The 19,862-nt window shown below is 36.4% G+C and overlaps 2 protein-coding genes across 7 annotated transcripts in view; both read right to left on the bottom strand.

Annotated features, from left to right (window-relative positions):
- Positions 1 to 1,876, bottom strand: part of Sarm (sterile alpha and armadillo motif) — a 37,314-nt gene extending 35,438 nt beyond the window's left edge. Inside the window, exon 1 of the mRNA XM_069041789.1 lies at positions 1,601 to 1,876. Within this exon, the coding sequence (XP_068897890.1) occupies positions 1,601 to 1,861 (261 nt within the window). The 5' untranslated portion in view covers positions 1,862 to 1,876. The remainder of the gene's footprint in view (positions 1 to 1,600) is intronic.
- Positions 1,877 to 6,495: 4,619 nt separating this feature from the next.
- nmo (serine/threonine-protein kinase nemo) overlaps positions 6,496 to 19,862 on the bottom strand; it is a 38,633-nt gene continuing 25,266 nt past the window's right edge. Inside the window, exons 4-10 of one of the 6 annotated variants that reach the window (XR_011157637.1) lie at positions 14,345 to 14,451; positions 13,929 to 14,014; positions 13,475 to 13,873; positions 10,396 to 10,597; positions 10,196 to 10,336; positions 8,799 to 9,057; positions 6,496 to 8,336 (exon numbers count right to left, since the gene is read on the bottom strand). Coding sequence is in view for 4 of the 6 variants with exons in the window: in XM_069041796.1 (XP_068897897.1) it covers positions 8,591 to 8,669; positions 10,243 to 10,336; positions 10,396 to 10,597; positions 13,475 to 13,873; positions 13,929 to 14,014; positions 14,345 to 14,451 (967 nt within the window). In the remaining 2 variants the exon portion in view is untranslated. Of the gene's footprint in view, positions 8,337 to 8,574; positions 8,670 to 8,798; positions 9,058 to 10,171; positions 10,337 to 10,395; positions 10,598 to 13,474; positions 13,874 to 13,928; positions 14,015 to 14,344; positions 14,452 to 19,862 lie in introns of those variants that run through there. The other 5 variants (XM_069041796.1, XR_011157636.1, XM_069041797.1 and 2 more) reach the window with 5 other exon arrangements.

The following is a 19,862-nucleotide window of genomic DNA, read 5'->3' as shown; positions in this document are numbered from 1 at the left end:
TCAAAATTTTGCTTTTGTTCGAAAAGTACAAACAAAAAAGTAGCGCAATAAAGTGGTGTTGTACTCGTAGGACGGTAAAACTGTATACTGCTGGTGAGAAACAAGTTATTATACTTATTATCGTCTACTGGTCTACCTGTCCACTCTCTGGGAGGTAAAATGACAAGCGCTGCAATTTACTTATTTGGAAATCAGTACCTGCTTCCCCCAAAAGATTAGGACTTGATCGCGGCTGCAATTTGACACTGGCCCCTTTAGTAAGAATGCAGGAGGATTGAGGATATTAAACCTTTCGAGAAGAATTAACTGCTGCGGCAATGCTTGGTGTACCTACATCCTTGCTAAGTATTATTATCTCTCCGAAATTCAAAAACTCAAAAAACTGACGGGAAAAATTACTCGTCCTACGGACTCGTAATTTTTTCAGACGCAGTTTTTTTCGTTAAATTGCGAGGCAACAAAATTCTCATTTCGAGTGGATGATTTTTCCGAATAAAACATTTCTTTTACCGTACATACACGCATTTTACACCATTTACACCATTCAGGATTTGAATTTTGCCCTCGAGTTATTTATTCTACATCGGAAATGTTGACGTTAGAAAAATCATCAAAAATGTAATCTTGGCATTCGCATTCGGGGACATATCTAGAAATTCTGGTAATGTCTCACACTTTTGATCTACCTTAAGAACCTTTTAAAGAAAAATGTATTGTTTTACTTTTGTACTTACTTGATTTATTTGTGCTAACTCTTTTCGTCTTTTACATAACCTTTTTGCGATTTGAGTTCTACTTCTACTTTTACGTTTGGCAAATGTGGTAGGATTCTTTTTAGATCCGTGCCCCATTATTACAAATATTTGTTATTTGCCTGGATAAAAATCACTTTACACGCACTTGAACACTCAAATCACTTTGGTCACAGAAACGAAAATTTAAGAACAGCATTATTCATAAACAGTAAGATAGCCCCCACTCGCCCTCTTTCAGGTATAATTTTTCTTCGTTTTCCAGTATTTATATGTATTTCAGAAAATCTACCTGGACTCATAACTTTTACATTATTGTTTACTAAACCTCTTAGTGTGACACGATACTAAATTTCACACAAAATTCTGTAAAAATGACAAAGACAGACTATGATCCTGATCGAGGGTCTCTCTCATTTTCTAACAAATTTTCTACAAAATTTAGCATCGTGTCAAACTAGCTTTAGGCTAGGGCCAGACTACAGACTTTTCATCGGCCGACAATTTAGTTGGTTGCTTAATAAGTATGAGGACTTATGTGAGTGCGCACACTAAAGCGATTGTAGTGGGCCGACAGATTGATCGAAAACAGTTTAGTTTACCTGGTGGGCGCGGAAGCTACCCAATAGGACTAAATTATCGGCCGATTATTTAGTCTGTAGTGTGGCCCTAGCCTTAGAATCTTTTTATTGCCTGTTATTGCATGCTTCTTTAAAAATCATTCTACTGAAAGTTTTGTCCAATTACATAAAGTTCTCTGATTGTGCGTGGAACATTGGAGGGAGACACAACAGTCGGAAGAACTTTAGTTTTTCTTTGATCATTAGAATTAAGAAGGAAGATATTACCTGAGTTGTTTTAAGCCCCGGCTTACATGTTTGCGGATTGAGTGTGTCTACTGTTCTTTGCGTTTCAAAAATGTCTCTTGGTAACTGAGATCTACGTTTACGGTACAAACACTTGCGAAGGTTGGAAACATCTTTGGTGTTAATTAAATTCAACATCATAGGCGACTCAGCTAGTCCTTGATTAATAATTTTGGATGGTTTTTCACAAATGTCATCGACGGCTTTTCTCTTCACATTATTTCGAAACGCTTGAATTTCCATAGATCCGGTTTCATCGTGGTTGTGATTAACTTGTTGGTCTGTAACAAGATGTTATTAGTTTACATTATGTAGCAAAATGCAATTAAAGCTGGCCGGTAGTAAATTTATACAAAATTAATAATAATAAAATAAACACCTGTTCATCTTGTTTTGGCATAATGGGAGGCCATGATTTATTTTTTTAAGGTTGGACACACTGTTTGATTTCCGTCACTAAAGTGCGGACCTAACAAAATGAACATAACATGTTGCTGAATTTCCCGCGATGTCTGAGTATTCTTCTATTGCAAACTAGTAAAACTGACAACAATGCACTAGACATTGACGCTATTTATAACCTCAAACTTAGAAAAACATGACCTAATCCAACAGACAGCTTTACTACCAAATTAAATGCAAAATTTCCATGGCCTCCCATTAAGCCAAAACAACGTGAATGCATTTTACGTACCTAACATCAGAGTCACTTCTTTATTGGTATACAATTTGGATGGACACTTTTTATTAGTACACCTCCACTTAACACCTTTTCCCGTGCTTCCACAATTTCGGAATTTAAAATTTTCGAAAATTACGAGAATCTTGCCACGTTCACTAAACATCTTCTCCATTGTAGCGTTTATTATAGTCACTTGAATGTTGTTGTTGGACGAAACTATCGAGTTTAGTAAAACGCGGGCTGACTATTTCCAACTACCCCGAAACAGGTACCTGGTACCTACCTAATGGCCCTTCCCTTCAAGGGGATTAAATTTAGCACCGGCGCAATCATGCCCGGATTATCAGACAGTTTGGAGACCCAGGATTATAATAGGTAGTATCGGCGGCGCAATCGTCCCCTGGCAGGGAACGATTGCGCGAATTTATCAGTCTCTTTGCGGAGGTACAAAATTAACCCTCATAAAAAGTTTCGAACGAATCGAATTGTTTGCCAGTTATAGTATATTTATTCCTAATAGAAATATTGGCTAAAATCATAAATCACACCAACAAGAAACAGTTTGCAGACCGTTTACAGTTTCTCCGAAATATTTTACCTGCTTTCTTTGTCAAATAGTTGGATAGGGTTCAACGATATTAAAAACATTTGTCTGAGGTTATTTAACACCCTGCCATAATTTACCGAGGTGGAGTGCTTCAAGATTTGTTTCTTCGTTGGTGTGATTTATGATTTTAGCCAATATTTCCATTAGGGATAATTTATCACGCCGGATAAATATCCTATATAAAAAATATCCAAAACTTAGTGAGGCTAACATAAAAGGAATTGTTTTCGCCAAATCAAATATGTATTCATGGTTAAATGGTGATTCACTTAATTATGCTACTACTGATAAAATAGATGCATGACATGCCTTCTAACAAGCAGTGACTGGCTTCTTGGGAAAGCCCAAAAACTACGAAAGTCTTGTCTTGTTGTTTTTACAATGGAACAAAATGTTCTATGTTACACTTTTACTCTTCTCTACGACGGGCGCAGCGAGTGATAAGCACGGTGAATGTTTCCACTAGGAAATTGCTAAATTGGAAAGATGATAGGTAGATTTGACAATGTTACTATACATTACTGTTGAACAGGGAACAGGGAAAAAGAGATCAAATCAATTATTGATCTAATGTGACTGTAGTGTACTGTAGAGTGTTTACGTAAACATTTTCAAACAAAAATTTTGTTGTTAGTTGTTATCTTCCCCACAGCAAATAGAAATTTCCGGCTAACGCTTAGTCTTATTTGTAACTTGTTTCTTTTGAATTTCACAAAAAAATAAAATAAAACCTTCCACTTACCCCAGTTTGAAGCGTTACTCAAACCACGGAAGACAAACTATTGGAAATTTTATCAAGAACGAAGTATTCGACGTTATCTCTTTCTTATCAAAACAAACATTTTACCGTTTAAGGACAAGTAATGAATATTATTTGAAGCATACATTTTCAATTGTTGTCCTTTTCACTTATTTCTCTTAGGTCCGGTTTCTGGAAACAATTTTATCGGGCCAGTTAGTTAACTCTCCGATAAATACAAAAATCACGTAATGTGATTGGTTACTTTCTAGCGTTTCTATAGCAACGCTTGATTTAACCGACCGTTAAGTTCAGTTCCAGAAACCGGGAACTTGGAATCTTCAATTGGGAATATTTTAGAGCAGGCAAAAGCGAAGGGAAAAATTATTACTTTCTTGTCTTAATAACATAAATTATTTTCAAAAATATTCAACAACTTATTGTTGAATGCTAGTGCTTATTTAATAACCACTTAGGAATGAAGAGAGCTGTATCCGATAGATAAGACATTTCCAAATAAAACTGTTAGTAGGTAGAAGGTAGGTACATACGAGTATTGTAGGTAGACCTCAAGAGCAATAGGAGAGATGTAAAATTCCGCAAAAAAATAAATAAAAAAGCCGGTAGAAAAAAAAGTTGGTATATCAAAACTAATAACAACAGAACATTTGAGATACCTACCATAACATCAAGCTTTTGAATTATAAATTTACCTCTGGTTGTAGGTATTGTGACTATTCTTTTAATCGGGGACATAATCTATTTCTAGCTTTCCTACAAAAAACGACTTGAGTGGCGCCCATGTTTCATGGATTACTAACGCATATTCCAATAAAAACTATGATTATTTTTATGATTTATTAGAAAATAAACCAAAAGATGATGGCTGGCTTTACTGATTCATTGTCCAGACACATAAAATTTGTTAGTCACGTCAGTAAAACTTTTGATTTGTAGGAACTAGATCAGCGACCCTAATTAAAATTTGCTTGATTTCAACGATCCAAGTCATGCCAAGTTGAACACATTTGTTCCGTTAAATGTCGACAAACTCCCACACAGACATAGATTTAAATTAAAGTCCAGGCGAATATTGTATTGGGAGACAACGACTGATCAGTGAACTTTTCACACCGTAACGAATAATAATTAATCAATTTTAGTTCTTTAGTTGCCACATTCCTAATCGTGATATGTATTAATTAATACACAGCATCTTACATAAAAACTGTCACGTTAAATAAAACGTTGAAAATATTTAAACAATTAATTAGCTTCTGAAGGTGTACGATAAACAAACTGAAATATTCGAACGTAGGTGCTAGAAATCTAAGGAGAGCTAAACTCGTACAGAATTTTAGCAAAACAACATCATACGTAGAGGAGTGATTGATGTATTGTTGAAAATGTGTTTTTTTTTTGTTTCTAATTTCTGTCATGATATCGGAAAATGCATGCCGCGTTTAGGACCTGGTGGTTTTTAAAAGGAATATATTTTTAAACTTCTGCGATTCGATTTGGCTTAGACCAAACTACGATTTGACCCACGACTGAGCTTTGGAGTGATGCCATGTCGCACTAGCTGCGCAACCGTCATCTAAAATACCCATCGCGATTTTGTAACTGTAGAATGCACAATTTGGTAATTCTTATATAAAAGGAACGATTTTGAAATTGATGAATTATCGACAGCATAAAAATCGACCGTGAACGCGCTCCGGTGAAGGGAATCAGTAAAATTATAGGTCAACGTTGAGATAATGTAATAAAGAAAAATTCACATCTACTTGATCCGACCAGTTGAGCAACGAATAAAAGCCAAAACAATTTATTGATCTCGAATTGCAACACTTAAAATTCCCGTGTACGTTTGTTTATAGCGTTTGCATCATTTTCTCCCGAAAAAAATTGACAGGAGCGATTAGAGATCGCCCGGAAGCTGTGTCCGTTCCAGTCCATTGTTTTTACCATACCATTGGAACAACGGTAATAAATACCCATGTCTTGCGTGCGTCTTATGCATGATACATCACCAAAAATAACCAGAAAACGTACGTTTGATAAGTGTTTATGTAATACGTGTTTAAATATTATTTTTTGATCTGGTATTTACTCGTCAATTTGTGCGTCCAAAAACTCAACAAGTGTCAAGTGAACTCACCGAAAGTTTCGCTTTCTTATATTTAGGGGCGAAGCATTGTTGTACGTTTCCCATCATCTCAGGGGGCTCACAGACAACACCACAAACCACAACAGATGCACTTCATTTCGTTCGGATTTTTTTGATATCGTCAAGAATTTTCTACCGTGTCGGACAATAACATAAATCAATAACAATTAGATAAATTTCGCTAACAAGAATCATCATTTCGGACCGTTCGAATTGTCGAGTAAGCGCGCGCCTGTTTATTTTTTACGATGATCGAATTAACATACGCGGGGCCCATGCGCGCATCTTATTTTAATAAAATCCAACCGGTTGGAGCTGCAATTGACGGATAAACCAATTATTGCCATTTTATGAAGGTTTGCCGCCGTGAAAAATTTTTCTCGGGCATTCTGGACGGTTTTATTGCACAAAAGTGGTACAGTTGGCATCATTATCAACTCGTTATCGTGAAAATATTTAAATAGATGTCATTCAGGGTGAGCTTTTGGTAAGTTCGTTGAATGAATTCACCGCATACTTTCCCTAATCTTGGGTCATAGAGTGTCAGTGACACTTTGGTACAGTACTTGTGAATCACCGAATTAACGTCGATTTGAATTTGTTGGTCTACTCTTCATAAATATGTATACGGGGTGATTCACGCGATGGATGTGAAAGGAAGGTGACAAGTGACGAGTCCTTTAGTTCATAAGTGTTGTTTATTTTTTCATATCAGAGTATACTAAGTTAAAGTAAACATAGACTGACCATTACTCGAAAAAAGTCTGAATAAAGGCAGCCCTACACGCCCAATATTCTCATGCAATACGAATTTTGCATAATATTGAACGTTAAAGGGCGAACATCGGTAGAACGTAAGTAAGTATAGTATATTGCGTAATATTATTGCGCAATAATATTGAGCAAGAGAGGTGCCTTTATAAAATATATTTACATACGCATTATGAGATCTCTGGAAAAACCATTGGAATAATTACACAAATTCGTTAAATAATGCTAATGGAACTCGAAAAGCGCCATATAATATTTACATGTGGTTACTGACATATCACTACATGAAAATATTATTAATTTAATTTTTTCGTAAATTTCTGCTAGAATTAGAATACAGTTAACTAAACCTACGAAAGGAGTAAACATGTGACTATGTACATCATCATACCAAATATGAATTAAGAAATCACCAACTTTGCAAATAATTTTTTGTTTGGTCGTTTAATCATTTGCAAAATAGCAGTCAAATAAGAATAATAAAAGTGACACACAATAAACCTGTGGCAAAACCACGTCACGTCCTACGGGGTGTATATTGTTCCTGTTATTTACAAAATCCAAAGTAACTACAAATTTCGTTAAAAAAAATGTACAATTTCCTACAGAAAAATTATACCATGATAAAATTTACTAAAGTTACGCTAACCTTAAAATTAGATGGTCGAATTCATGTTAAAAAAATATATTTACACAAAAATACTTACAAAAAGAGAAAAATACATTAAGCCAATAATTTCCCTGTAGGAAGGGTCTGTGCAAAAATTAAACTAGACAGGTTTTGTTTAAATTGAAATTAAAGTAGCAGCACAGATTTTGAGCGGTTTACAAAACGAGGGTGGGTTCCGAGAGATTTGAAATTTGCTAAATACATCATAACTCCACAAAGTAAAGGCCACAGTATAACCAATTTCACTTCATTACACTACATTTGCTTAGTAAAAAAAATGTCAACTAATGAACAGATGAGAGCTGTTAATCTACTCGAACATACCAGTCGAGTTTTGACAGTCTCTATATCTCATTGCACACTTAACAATTCACACTGAGTACACTACAATACATACTATTTATATGTAAAGTTGGCAATTATTTAACATGAAGTTCACTATGAAGGAATCTTAGAGCTGCACATCATTTTCTGGGTTTATGTAGCTAATATATTCACAGTCTTTACCTTACAAGTCTTAAATTAACGTTAGAACTACCAAATTTGAGAAAAACTTGGTGCTTGTTAGAGGCAGTTGAGTCGATGTCGGGTTGTATCGAACGAAAGTTAATTCACTGTTAAAAAAGTATAGAAAATTTTGATTCGGCCTGTATTGGAATACCCACAAGAGGTCAACTGCCCAACTAAAAAAATCCTGCCAGTCTTATTCAACTAAAAATTCTAAAATATCTATTATACTAATCAAGGCAGTGATATCTGTACACTGTATCTAAATTGGCAGACCTACATGGTATTAGATAAAATCACACTCTGAGCGACTAAATATACACGAAACACACACTACGTCAAAGTTGCAGCGCGATTGTCCATTTGTTCATAGTTTGCATTGCATAGAATCCCTGAATTAATATATTTGGTGTACTGTTACTTATAAATTATTACCCAAGTTCATTGAAAACTTATTAGAGAAATAGTATATGCGAGAGAGAGAGGAGAGTGGTTATCTACAGACAACACCCCATGGTCAATCCCACTGGTGAGGTGAAGGAGGCAACTCGGATGGGTGAGCTACAGTCGAACTGAAACAACAACAAACAGATAAAACCAATTTAGCAGGGAAGAAGGCCAAATTAAATGACTGTGAGGCGATCCTCGACCCCTATCTTTGACTTAACGAGGGCCCGGCTGTACTCATTACGCTTTAATAATGACCATGCAAACTAAACACTGAGTGCATCCGAAACATGGGCCACGTTGTACTCAAAATTCAAAATAATCTGATAGAAGCAGGATAAAATGATAACTAAAATCACTAACCTAAACAAAAATGTAGTCACGCAGCACAGAGAAAGATGACAGGTGATAACAGAATTTCTAGGGTCTTCTTGAAAGGTTCACAGACTTTTTCTTTCCTGTACAACAACCATCATCTTACTTGGGCTCGTTAAAACAAAAGCGATGGATACGGGTTGAATGAGGGTGCAGTTAGTGATCAACCGAAATCATTGACTTCCATGCATATATTTAAAGAATTACTAAACCTGATCTCACAATATTATCTCTGTTTCTACACCATTCGAGATTTAGTATGAGTCTCGACTGCAGCAAGACGTAAAGATCATCGTGGCTGCAGAGAGACTCCCAAATCTCGTAATTCCAAAGGTCGAAATGTCCCTCCTCGAGTGCACCGTTAGTGGAGAAAGAAGAAGTTTCGGTAACATTATGAGGTCGTTTCAAATAAAATCGAGGGGCAGGTCAATTTCTACTGAGCAAAACAGGAGAGAAAGTAGGTTCTAACTACTGTAAAAAAATAATAAAAAAATTGTTGAAAACGCACGCGCCAGCATGGAAATCATTTGTGTAATAAGTATCTTGATTATAAATGTTATTGTAACAATATGATTAAGAAGTAATAAAAAATAACACTGAAACCTTTTGGTGCACGTTATTTTCTCACACAATAAAATAACAATGACGGCCAAATCAAGAAAACGAAAGAATGGTATTTGATTCCGAAAACAATGCAAAAATGTACACACCAAACAGAACCGCCAGAAAATGTCATGATGTTTTATTCGTTACGTCAATTGTAAAAAGACTACTGAACTACTCAGAAAGAAAGTTGGAACAGTTTTAACAACTCAATACCAACCAGTGTTTTAAATCTATCTCATTACAGCAAGCACCAACGGAAAATGGCTACTATAAAGCTGTCAAGCTGTTAGTAGGATGGCTTTTCTATACACATAATAAAGCTCTGTTGCAAAAACTGCCCAAAACGCAACAGTTGGGACAATTTGCATCGCCTTGAAATGAAGGTCAAAAATTTTGATTCCGTACTGTCAACTCTGACGTACATTGTCGTTCTATTCGATCTAAATTCTGACGACTTTAGGGGACATATTACTAATTGATTACGTTTTTAATGACTTATGACTCGGTTATGTGAGCTACAGGAAAATTTATTTTAGTCATCTTGGAGTCTCTTGCTGTCGGCACATGCCTGTTTTCTATGTGGAGGCAGTTTTGGGACAAAAGGCTGTACATTTGCAATTTTTCATCTGGGCATGAATGGTGAAGTTGAGTGGTTCCTCTTGTTAGATTTAAAAAATAATGGCGGTTTAATAAAGGAGAAATTAGTAATTTCTGTTTTAACAAGACACAAATAAATTCTTTTAAGGTTTGGGTTTGTCAGGTACACGCAACCCATAGTGCTTGCCAGCAGAAGATGTAAACAACCAAAAGAGCTTCTGGGGTGTGTCCACGACGCCGTGACCATGTTCTTTCTCATGACTGTTTCTTGTTTGGCGAGCATATGACAAGGAGTAAACTTCCCAAAAATCAACACAAACATAAACCAAAGACAAACAAAAATGTTAATGTGCATGTATGATAAAGTGCTTATGCAACGTACACCAAGAGGTAAGTGAGCGGTCACCTATGCAATGGCGCTGCGCTGGTCTGCGGCGTCGGCGGCCGTCTTACCTGGCGAAACTCTTGAACGCCGCAGATTGGGGGTTTATGCAAAGAGGAACTCTACTTGTGTTTAGTTGTTCAGCTATAAACTTATGCATCTCCTCTGCAACACAAACAGAAAGAATATAGTAATCACCAGTACGTCCGCATTGTTATAAACACCTTTCACATGTTGTACAGACGTCAGTTTCTTTTCCCAGTGGTCGTCGAAGCCTTGGGGGGCGGTCGTTTCAAATTCGGATGTGTATTGCCTCATACCGCTCGCCGTCGTGTAACAACATTTGCACATGCACGAGTGGTACCTGAGTCGGCCCTCGTCCAAATAAGGGTGGGCTAAGGCGTCGACTACGGATATACGTTTATCCTGAAACGTAAAAATTCACTTTTAATGAAACGCGTAACGGAGACGGCACTACGGACTGTGTTACGAGCAATTATGGGTGTTACGGCTTTCGCAATTTTAATGGTCAAGTCCGGCATCCTATTTCGATGATTAGATACCTTCTCGTTCGAGTCCTTGATGGCAGAACATGGGAAAAATAAACTAGTAGCGGAAAAATTGAGGTCGCCTAATTCGGGCGGCGATTACACTTTTACATTCGATTTCCAGCAAACCAGAACTATCATAATCTGATAATTTAGTTGTTCAGTTATTATGAGAGTGATATGAATCAAAGCTACCATTATGATGTTATGAAGGGTTTATTACTATTTGCATTACACTCGGTTACCACGGACTGATTCTGGTTTTGATTTCATTTTTGTGTCAAAATGGAGGGATTTATCTCCCTCATTTACCACTATCGTAAACTGATGTGCACATTTCGGAAACTATCTGACTTATCTCTATTTTCCCGACATAAATAATCATAAAATATGAAATCGATGAACAAGCAAGGAAACGGAAATTTATTCCGAAAATGTTCCTTAGCTTTTTCGGCCATTCCTGCAGGTAATAAATTCTGATGTCTCACTATGTACAGATGCTACAATAAAGTGAATTAACCTTGAGTGACTACACAATAACCGGATTAATTAAATTTAAATAAACTATCTACACATCAAAACATTACAAAATACATTCCCATTAACTTTTAGCGAATGATAAATTCCAAACGTCTTTCTAGAGCAACAAACATTTTTGTATCTCAAGGTTTCTGTTTCCTGATCTTTTGTAATAGGTATGTATTAGTTTAAGAAAAAATAAACATAATTTTTTTAAATATAAAATATTTTTTAAAAATTTGTTCAAAACCAGAATGACAGTTTTTAAATTACAGCAAGTTGTTAAGTCCTAAAATGTATAAAACAATCTGATTAAAAATTTTCACTACCACTCAGTTATGTTAAAATATTGCCAATTAAGTTGACCCTATTTAAAACGAAAAACAAAAAATTCAAGTTCTTCAAATAATCGCTTATCTTAACATGTCTTATTTTTAGAATCATCATTTTTCTTTTTGGTTACTGCTCAATTCATTATTTTCAATCATTAAATATAAAAAAAAATGTTATGAATTTGTTAAAAAATATTGGCCCGTATGATTTCCCATTCGTTAAGGCTTTCATTAGCTAAATAATTGATTAGACAATGTGAGAGTATATGCCAAGCACTATGTTAGACAGAGACAAAACAATTTAACGACGTTCTTTAACTTTAATGAAAGGGAAATCATACGGCCCATTGTTTTTTTTACATTTCTATTTTTTTTTTGTAAAATAACCCATGTTTCTTAAACATATTATTTTATAAATTTTTCTGTATTGTGTAAACTTGATGCAATTAAATTTTGGATTTTTTTTTTTTGTTTATTGTGAATCAAACTAATTAATCAAATTGTTTCGTCATATTTCTGGAATAACTATCGGATGTTCATTTAAATTTCCGATCAAAGTTGGCGTTGAAGGGTCGATTGTGAACGCACTACGGATCACGGATCAGCTATTTAAATCTTACGTTTTTACACGAGTGGTGCGTTCGCAATCGACTCTTCAACGCCAACTTTGACCGGAAATTTAAATGAACACCCGATATTATTCTCATTAGATCGTTACTGGTCAAATCCGAACTACCATCGCGTTAAATCTTTGGTTATGAATTAAGAAAAATATATTTTGATCCTTTCCATTACTATTTCAATTTTTTGGTTTTTGGTAAATACTCAATGTTTCTTTAAATGACTGGTACCACATGTTTTATATCGGGTGTTCATTTAAATTTATCCTCAAAGTCGATTGTGAACGCACCATTCGTCAGTCTACAGAGTAAAAACACAAACAACGTAAAAAGTGAGGTTAGATTTAAACAGTTGATCCGTGATCTGTAATCCTTGGTGTTGGTGCGTTCAAAATCAACTCTTCAACGCCTACTGTGAGGATAAATTTAAATGAACAGCCGATATTTGTCTTTTTGTGCAATTAAAATCTCGAATTTTGTCTCCTTTCTTTGATTTCTGTAAATTATAAACTAGGTGGTATTAAAATAGTTTCTTCATATTTGTGGAATAACTAGCATTCTCTTTATAGACAGAACAACTAAAGTATAGTTTTATATTTTTTTATAATGGAACTGCTTGCTTTTCTTTATGTAATAATTTGCATTTTTTCACATTATTCTGTTTACATAAATATACACCTTTCATGTGAAAAACTTCTAAAAGGAATATTTTTAGCTGAAATGATTCACTGAAATCTCTGAATTTGTAAATCAGATAATATTTACGTACCTACGCGTTTGTTACGATCGTTAAATTTCAAATAAATTTTATTCCGTTTTATACATACACACCACTAGAATTACAGAGGGAAAATGTAAAAAAATATTCAACTAACAAATATTTTCAAGTTCGTCCTAACAAATTTTGTTAACTTCATTTTGTTTTTCCAGCAGAGATGTTTCCACACTTCATATCGATGACTAAAGAATAAAATATGAGTCATTCAAGATTCCTTGAAAATCATAATTACTCCGATCGTTTCAAGTTCCGACAATAAATAAAAAATAGAAATGAAATATTAAAACAAATTATGGTTGTTACAGCGACAATTGATAAATAAATTGATAAAAACTGGCAGATAAAAAATTTAAAATATTCTGCTTCAAAAATGTTACCGAATCAAAACGATCATAATATGAAATTTTACATGATCAGTTTTCGCGGCAAGGAATGCAACTTCACTTACGCATTCATATCGCGGGTCCAACTTTCACCCCATTTTCCAGCACCCACTTCTCACTTACCGGATCAAAAACAAGCATTTGACAAAGCAAATGAACCACTTCGTGTGTCGCTTGCGAACTCAACGTGTAAAACGCCGAGAACGAAGGTGGTTTGGGCGCCCTCCTCAACATATGCGTCTTGGCGCCTTCACACGCATATTTCATATCGTCCAGTGACGGCGTTCCTAATAATTCCGTTATTAATTCTAATTGTTGTACGGGGTTTTGGGCTTGGAATAATATCCTCCTGCCCAGCAACTCCCCAAATATACAGCCGACAGACCACACGTCCACCGCTGCCGAATAATGTTTAGCACCCATCAGGATCTCGGGCGCCCTATAATACTGCGTCACCACTTCTTGGGTCATGTGTTTAGACGAGTCAGGCTCTTCTACTCTTGCTAAACCAAAATCACAGATCTGTGGAGGAAAATCATGGGATCAGTGTTGTTCAAAGCGATCGACCGGGACTCACCTTAAGAACACAATTGCTGTTTACTAAAAGATTTCCAGGTTTTATGTCTCTATGTAATATCCTAGCTGAATGTAAATATTTTAAACCTGAAACCAGACAATCATCATTATCATATAATGGTGCACTAATGTCGTGTGTCCGTCATAATTCGGTCATTTCGGTCGTAATCTGAAGTTCGTGTGAAAGCTGTCCATATTATTTAATTGAAATTGTTACGACACCGAAATCCTTCAGTTTTTACGAAAGGGAAATAAAAATAATGGCGTTCTGTCTCGGCGTTGAAAAATGAAACAGCGATATTGATCAACTCCTCAACTCCATCAGTATTAGCATTCAGTTCTGTGTAATGGTCATTGTATCCGCTAATGATGCAGCTTATTGATCGTCCCTAACTCCCTACTTATCTCTATACTCACCTCTAAGTATCTGGTATAGAAAAACTTTGATGTGATCCGCAGTTAGGGGTTGATGTGACACTATAATTTTATGTAAATCACTCTGTAGTAATTCCGTGATTACATATCTGAAAATGTCAGTTAAGGAACAACCAACACACTTAAATCCTGATGGGCTTTATCGAGAATAATTACGCAACAGGTGACCGTGATCGCACCTGAGAATAATTACTCCACAAACATTATTTTAAATTGAAGTTAATCATCCGGATGAGAAATTTCATAGGTAGATACACCTCCAACTTAGGCGTTACGCGTCCAATTGGCTGGTACAACAATCGCGATTTTTATTTTCGGAGAAAGTTTTGTTCCCGTACAGGTGGTTAGCGGTTTCCTAAAAATTTTGACCGAAGAATTCCAAACAATTCGAGGTAACAAACAAGTTTGTGTCTTGGCATGCAAAAAAAGAAGAAAGAAAAATGGAGACGGTGATGTTAACAAACACCTACTAAATTGTTGCTTTGTTTTACAAGTAAAATGGCATCAACTTGTGTTAGCCGTATCTGCAATCTTTATCGACTGAATAAATTCAAAAAAATTATCTAAACCAATAATATGGACGCATTATTGGAACGATTGTGTTAAGAGTTGATTTGCAGGGCCGCTAATTAATACAAATAGCAGAGCCGAATTCCACGATTCTATTTATAAAAATTTGTTTTGAAAATAACGAACTGGTCAAAGCTAAATTATTGCCGCGACATAATCAAAATTCATGATTTTCAAGCGATAACTACAAACTTGTTGGGAGTCAGACTAGGCTTCCACTATTTAGTTGTATTGGGAGGTGCTCCTGGAAGCAATCCATACTTGTTAAAAATTAATCTTGAAATAACTATGTTATTACGCGGTGAAAAATGATTCCGAGTAAATTTCTAACATTTACATTCTCCTTGATTGACTGCTATTTAGATAAAATAACAAACAAGCTGATGAAATATACTTTTTGTGAAGTTGTAGTCGTATTAATTTAGCGCTGTGTAATAACGCACTCCCCTAGATACAATTTAAAAAATACTGAAAATTTAATACAGCTTTGACACGTTTCTGATTGGTTAATTAAGCGAATTGATAAATTCTATTATGAATTTCATTCTAAAAGGACAAAGTTAAAATTGTAGCGTCCTCAAAGAGAATTAGGACGCTCCGTAAAAAGGATTGGATCACGGACATTTCTAAATTTAATCAATAGGTTGTTCCCGATATTTATTATACATTACATCACTTTATATATGTGTATTTTTATAACTATATTTTTTTACTGCTGTGTATTCTGATTGCAAGATAAAATTACTTTTTAGTACTCTTCTTACTCAATTACAAATTACATTCTGTGAAAAACACGAAAAACTGAATGGGAATGTTATTAAATTTCTGGTATTTAATTTTAAAAGATCTATGACTGTGCAACAAAATCACAAAAAGTTAGTTGTTCTTAGAAAAAAGTTTTATCTATCTTCTTGACATGATGATTAACGTCAATATAATAGTGTAACATTAATAAGCTTGTCAAAAGCATTTTTTTTTTTGTACGAACAACATTCTGCAATAAGGAAGTTGTTACTGTTATTAGATGGTACTACCTCCGGTGAGTCAAAGCGACTTCTTCCACACCCATAACATTTATGGTATTCTATTAAAACAATTACCCTCCATACTGAAATAAAACTTACTCGCCGTTAATACCGCAGAAGTAGTTAATAGTCGATGGTGCTTTTACTTTATTTCTCTCCACATATTAACAGTGTCGCGTTATTAAAAATATCGGGTGAGAATCTAATAATGAAATTGTTTCATTTCGGGGTGAAGTACCAAGGTAAGTTCAAAATTATCATAACTGTATTGTGGCAGAACACCAGAAGTGGGTCAACGAATGACATTGGCCTATTCGCTACTGTTTACATTAAATTTTTCGTTCCGAAAAATTAGATCGGACCTGGAAAATGTCTAAAGTTAAAATTAGGAAAGCTGCGATTTTACGCACTACTTTAATCCGAATCGTTCCATGTGATATGTTGATAAACACAAAAGTCAATAGAGAAAAGTGGACGGTGCCAGGGCCAAGAAAACGTTCAGTATCACAATATTTTCCGAATTATCAACGGAAAACTACTTTACTGACATTGGCATTCCCCAATCTTTGACGAGTGATGCAGCTATGCAAAGCTGATTTATGGTGTTTTGCAAACGATAAGATATAGAGGGTGAAGGCAAATGCGTCCGCGGAAAACAAAGGGCTCAAGGTTATGCGGTTTGATTTATGAACTCCATTTTCCATAACGGAACACTTGATTCCTGTTTTTACAATCCAGAAACTTAAGTGCAATTACACCTTTCCGGTTTTGCGCCAGTTAAGTCTAATATTGTATTGATTTAACACCGTTTTCAAGAAACTGGAACATATTGACAAAGACAAACGAAACTAATATTTGCAAACTATTAAGAAAGGACCTCAAATATTGGCACGACTTTCCCTTTCGATAATGTTTGTTGATTGTCGATAGGCACGAGATAAAAATTGTACTTATTTGCAATCAGCAATTACCGGAAAACGAAGTTTTTGCTCTTGAACGGCACGGTTTAAAGGCTGAGACTCTGCAGGAACAGTTGTGATGTTTTTAAGATGAATCAGTTGCTTGGGATCAAGTTGTTTCGCTATAGGAACTGTTGGAGATGTGTCTGTGGCCGTTAATGGGAACGAGATTTGCTATCGGAACAAATATCCTAACGATTTATTTATGGACGCACGAAGCGTCTTCGTGGTCGGTATGTCGAATAAAAAATTCAAGGAGATCTCGTTGGGGTGTCCGCGGTGGAATTTGTCAAATAACCGGAGCGGGTCCCCACGTGAAGCAGAATTTCGTGGATTCCGTGAAATCGCCGAATCGGTGACAGTATAGTAGCAGCCAAGTAGCACACCATCGTGGGAACGTGAAACTTGTAAAACTGAGAAGTAGTAGGAAAGGGCAGGATGGTTGTTGGTCATCGGCATCTCCGCTTGCTAGCTACCAAGGCCGTCGGGCCTTTGTACCATCCAAACCCGAGCCCAAACACCTGACCTGCTACTCCAGGTGAAGGAACAAATCACCATGCAGAGAGCAATGCCTCCTCAGTGGCTGTTGGCCGCATCGGCTTTGCCACAACAAAAATCAAACGCAATTATGGCACACGTTAAGAAGGAAATTCCAACGGAATGAGACGGACAATACGTGGATATGAAATGCATCATTTCAGGACGACGATAAGAGTGGAGGAACGCGAAGAAAGAACGAATGCAAGTTGGCATTGCGCAATATTAATACATATTAATTTCGATGCAGCAAAGGTAAGTTAACGATTTTTTTGTCGGCAATAATAGAATAATGCTATATTGCATGTTGAGAGGAAACTGTAACAACTAGAACACCGCGAAAAGTGAAATGCCGCAGTACCGGATGGAACCGATGCATTATACAAAACAAAATTCGATTTCAGAACAGTAGAAAAGGCCGTACAAGTAGGTGCATCACCCGTATCATTATCTAACCAGTTTTCGTAATGGCAAGCTTAACTGTATTTTTTTGAAATTCCTACGGCAAAATAAATACGCTTAATGGGTCCAGGTCGAGGTTTTTTCGGAAAGTGATGCCACCTGACCATAATGCTCACAAAGTGGACACCTTTTCGATGTTTGCGCTTTATTTTAAACTCGTTTAATTGCTTTCAAGTCACTTAGCGAAGCGTTTTCGTTGAAAGCAGTCTTCAAAAATCTTAATTAGTCGTAGGTTCTTGTGTACATTTTTCATTTTGGACGCACGAAAGACAGTAGAAATATTTATCGTGCCACACGCTTTGAAATTTTCCGATTATTCTTTGTTCCAAACAGGGAAACTTGCGATTCGTTTCTAAAAGGTTTTAATTACCGGCGTTCCGACAACCTTTTAACGAAAACACAACACTCAAATCGTTATTTTTACCCTTTCTTTTGACTAGAATAACTTTGTTTGCGAGAGTAAGTTTTATTCGGACTCGAGACACGAGATCGATGGAAATTCGGCTTTTAATTGAAATTTTTATCTCAATACACGAAACACGTTGGGAGAGATCGTTCTCGCCCTCCTGCAGGATGAGCTTGATGGGGCAGACATCGGCCCTGCTTTTACTGTGCTTTGGGGATGGGATGTGCAAAAAAGGGTCTTCACAATGGCTACAGTCCCTCCTCTGTGAGCAGCGCTTCCTCCTACCAAACCGAAAACTTTTCACTGGAAGATTTACGTTGCAACAAATTGAATTCCACGTGTCCGCGAATTCCTCATTACAAAACAGTTACATCCATATTTCGTATCGGTTGCCATTATGGCGATCCCATTGGCGGAGCTTTAATGCCGTAAGTACACACTATAAAGTGGGCGACATTAGAAGTTATCCAATCTAACGAACGATTGTTTATGCAGTAAAAGGACTGTAATATCCAACGGCAGTATTCAGTGTTTCACACGTGTTGTGTGACGTCACACCCTTCTAGTATTCCACGGTTCTACCCCACCCTCAGCGTACTCCACCCCCCCTATACCGTAGGTGCCGCACAGCTGGCCGATAACGAAGCGAAATAGGTCATTTGAACTTTGTTCGTTTGCTTGTTCCGAACGAACATTTAAATTTATTCGCAGAAATCCACCGGAAGGGGCAAAAACGAAAACACAACACTGGCCGAAAATAAATTTGCAACATTAATAATAAACCGTGCCATTATCATTCTTCGAATGCTCCTGTCGGCTGCACTGACGCAAAGTGACAAAGCAATCGGACGATGGTGTGACGCACTTCCCGCTTGCAAAAATTTGAAAACTGTCCTCACGGGTCACGTTTTCGAGGCCTATCAATGTTGTTAATTATCTTAACACAATCACACGAAACGAGTTTGGGACAACACTGAGAAATGAAGAATTCTTAAAACAAGATAAAAATGACATTTGGAACTGGTTGCATTGTGCCAGACGATAATAGCGGACACTTTTCGGTTCGTCGTTCCCAGGACGAAATCTGGCATCCCTGTTTCCTGTAACCGTGTTTCAAAAATCCTGGCAATGTCTAAGTTGCAGCGGATGTTGCTAATGGCTTCACTAGGTTTGCACATGTTTCTCGTGGTATGTACAGGTGTTTGACGCGTCCGTCTTCTACATCGTAACAAATCGAATCGATTTGCGATGTCCGAATTTTTGCGAAATGAAATTAGAGTGGCGCCGCCACTGTCCACAATAGTTCATGTAATAAAGCATTTAAACCGTGGTACGTGTGTATCTAAATTATGTATCTTGAGCGCTGCTAGTGAATGAACCACTGAATTCACTCATTTAATAGCCAATTAAACGTTAACGGAAGTTGTAAATTAAAAACTCGGCATTCAGATGATTTCGACCCCAAAGGTTAACATTTCCGATGAGGGTTAACTCGTGAGTACGCCTGGTGCACCGTGGTGCTCGAAATTGTGAAAAAGGAT

This window comes from Tenebrio molitor, chromosome 3 (assembly GCF_963966145.1).
Source record: "Tenebrio molitor chromosome 3, icTenMoli1.1, whole genome shotgun sequence".
Taxonomy (NCBI): domain Eukaryota; kingdom Metazoa; phylum Arthropoda; class Insecta; order Coleoptera; family Tenebrionidae; genus Tenebrio; species Tenebrio molitor.
This window is presented reverse-complemented; position numbering and strand designations above follow the sequence as displayed.